Source organism: Vespula pensylvanica, chromosome 21 (assembly GCF_014466175.1).
Source record: "Vespula pensylvanica isolate Volc-1 chromosome 21, ASM1446617v1, whole genome shotgun sequence".
Taxonomy (NCBI): Eukaryota; Metazoa; Arthropoda; class Insecta; order Hymenoptera; family Vespidae; genus Vespula; species Vespula pensylvanica.
The window spans coordinates 1,078,310-1,081,356 of NC_057705.1; the positions used below are offsets into that span (position 1 = coordinate 1,078,310).

The 3,047-nt window shown below is 28.2% G+C and overlaps 1 protein-coding gene across 1 annotated transcript; it reads left to right on the forward strand.

Moving 5' to 3' along the window:
- The first annotated feature begins 608 nt into the window (after positions 1-608).
- LOC122636312 (mediator of RNA polymerase II transcription subunit 6) lies at positions 609-2,611 on the forward strand. The gene is made up of 5 exons (XM_043827403.1): positions 609-748; positions 960-1,119; positions 1,216-1,390; positions 1,473-1,719; positions 1,809-2,611. The coding sequence occupies exons 1-5, from the start codon at positions 721-723 to the stop codon at positions 1,886-1,888; spliced, it is 690 nt and encodes a 229-aa protein (XP_043683338.1). The 5' UTR covers positions 609-720; the 3' UTR covers positions 1,889-2,611.
- The last annotated feature ends 436 nt before the right edge of the window (positions 2,612-3,047 follow it).

Here is a 3,047-nt window from a genome sequence, read left to right on the forward strand (position 1 = left end):
TTTATAGAACGCCGATTACTTGATCACGCCGGTCACGCGAATTTTAGAGTAGAGCCCCCGTTTAGCCCGTGGGTCCCCAGATGCAGCTACCTCCTCGTGGTGGGACCTGGGTCGGTAGTACTTGCGATATATCGAAATTTATATCGAAATTATACTCAGGAAGATATTAGATCGCAAGTACTACCGAGCGAATGGCTGCATATTTTTATATGTTTCTAAAGTATTTTTTTTTTTCGCTTTTAATTATACATTAGTGTATCTACATTTTACGTTGTTAATCATACTGTTGTTATATGCTATGTATAATGCTGTGTATAATTCGATATTGTTTTATAATTCGATGTTTATTACTCGATTAGTAGCAGTTTTTATATACGTGTATGAATGTATTAATTTATTTCAATTTAACTTACAAGATCATTAGAAAAGATAGCTCCTATCTTGAAAATATTTTTATTATATACAAAAATTTCTCTCTCACATACAAACTCCATTATTAGATTACTCTTGAAACAAGCTTATACATAGATGTAATAAGTGTAGAGTATGTTCAGTGTTTCCTTATTAGTTCATATTTCTGTCGTATCTGTCGCTGTAGTCGCATACGCGACAAGTAATAGGTAGGTTCGCGTATTCTTTAGTCAACGGACATAAGATTTTAATCGTAGCGTTAAAATTGAGTGAAACTGAAACATTGTAAGAGCATTTAGTTAGTTAAATATGATATCTGGAAGATCTGCAGTCACAGGTATTTATTTATATAAATATATTAATATTTTTTTTCTAATTCGTCAGTTTCTTTAATTTATACTAAATTTATAGGTTATAACCTCTAAATCTATATATCTTAAGATATTGAGTATATGTTATTTTTTCTATTTATTTAAATAAATGAACCATTATTTAATATAAATTATTATTAATCATCTGTAAAATTTCAATGAGTATATCTTTTGCAGAAAATCCTTTGGGGTTTTCTTGGCACGACAGTGCCTGGATCCCAGTACTTAATCCAAGCAACATAATGGATTATTTTTCTGAACGAAGTAATCCTTTTTATGATAGGACATGTAATAACGAAATTGTAAAAATGCAACGTCTAAGTCCTGATCAATTAACGTAAGAATGTAATTTAGAATGGATTTCGTTTGTAGCGTAATATATATAAGGTTAATAAGTTAAATATATTAAATAAATTATTATTTATTTTTTAAGAAATATGACTGGCTTGGAATATATTCTTCTACACGTTCAAGAACCTATTTTATACGTAATTAGAAAACAACATCGTCATTCTCCTACTTTAGCTGCACCACTTGCAGATTACTATATCATTGCAGGTGTTGTATATCAAGCACCAGATTTAGCATCAATCGTTAGTTCTAAATTGGTAAGCATTGGCATGAGAGAAAGAGAATATTTCTTCTATAGAACATTCTTTTCTTTAATATATTGCGGTTACTTCCATACAGCTTTCCACAGTCCATCATTTACAATCTGCATTTGAAGAAGCTAGTTCATGTTCCCGTTATCATCCTAGTAAAGGATATTACTGGGATTTTAAAAATGGAAAATCTATTACTGCTAAGAAAGAAACACCAGTACGTGAAGAACCAAGTTCCTTATTTCAGCGTCAAAGAGTAGATATGTTACTTGGAGAACTTACACGTAAATTTCCTTTACCTGTACCAAAACCAGCACATCAGGCAACAGAAACTAGTAAACATTAATTACTTGAAACATTAATTAATTGAATCTCTAAAAAAAATTCACAATTTTATAATTCCATATTATTTATCATTTTATAGCTACTGAAATTAAACAAGAAGTGAAGGTTGAAAAGAAAGATATGAAACCACCACCGGAAAAGAAACCAAGAGTAAATTAAAGAGAATATTTTTTTGTAAATCTATAAAAAACATGTACACCATTGTGATATATAAAAACTAGGTAAGTAAAATTCTTTTTTATAAAAATATGGATATATATAATGATAATTATATTCATAAGTGAAAAAAACAACTTTGTAAAAAATAATTTTGTTTTACATTGAATTGTATAAATACATATTTAAATGTAAGATGAAATCTTCCAATGTATTTCTGTAATTGATATTAAAAATCTGTCTATATAATTTTAATGAAATTATGTAAAAAAGTTTTTGTTAATATTTTCAGTCTTTATTTAAATTGTTGCATTTTGTCATGGTATTAAAAAGACGCGGGAAATAAATACTATACCTACATGAAAGGGCCCTTACGCAATGGCTCGTTTTACGTTTAATTTTATACGGCACTGTCGATATCATCTCATTGGATATTTACGCGCATGCGTAGGAATTAATTTATAATATAAAAAATTATGTATTTACGTTTTTGATAGATCTCACATAGAAATGTATTAGTCCAATATATTATATTAAATTATTAGAAATAGATTTGGTAAAGTAGAGCGAAGAATGTGCGACGATAACGTGTGCAATGGTTGCTTAGAAACTAAAATTCTTCAAGATGATTATACTTTCGATGAATTTATCACGAATTTGCAACATAAGAAGTGTAAAGTGATACAACTGGTACGAAGACAAATACATGAGTTCAGGGATATGCAAGTACGATTTGTTTTTTTATCTATACTATCTATATACATCGATTAATTAACAAAAATAAGGAAGGATAAATATTTCAAATAATTTCAAAATTATATTCTCTCATAACCTTTGACGAAATTAATTTCTATATAAAAAAAGATATTCGATCGATGCTTTGAGCTAATATAAATATAAATGCTATAAGATAATTACATTTTTTCGTACTAATAATAAATAATATAATATTATTATATATAAGTAATATATTAATATTACTTACGAATCAAGTGCCATATATTGTATATTCAACAGATTTTTCCAATTGTAAATAACACGCAAGAAAAAATGTTTCGGTATAGAATGGAAGATCAATCATTTAGAGAAGATCAAACGGAAAAAATGCCAGTGTCCTTATTTCAAACGATTTCCAAAACATTGATTTCATCTCAAACCTGGA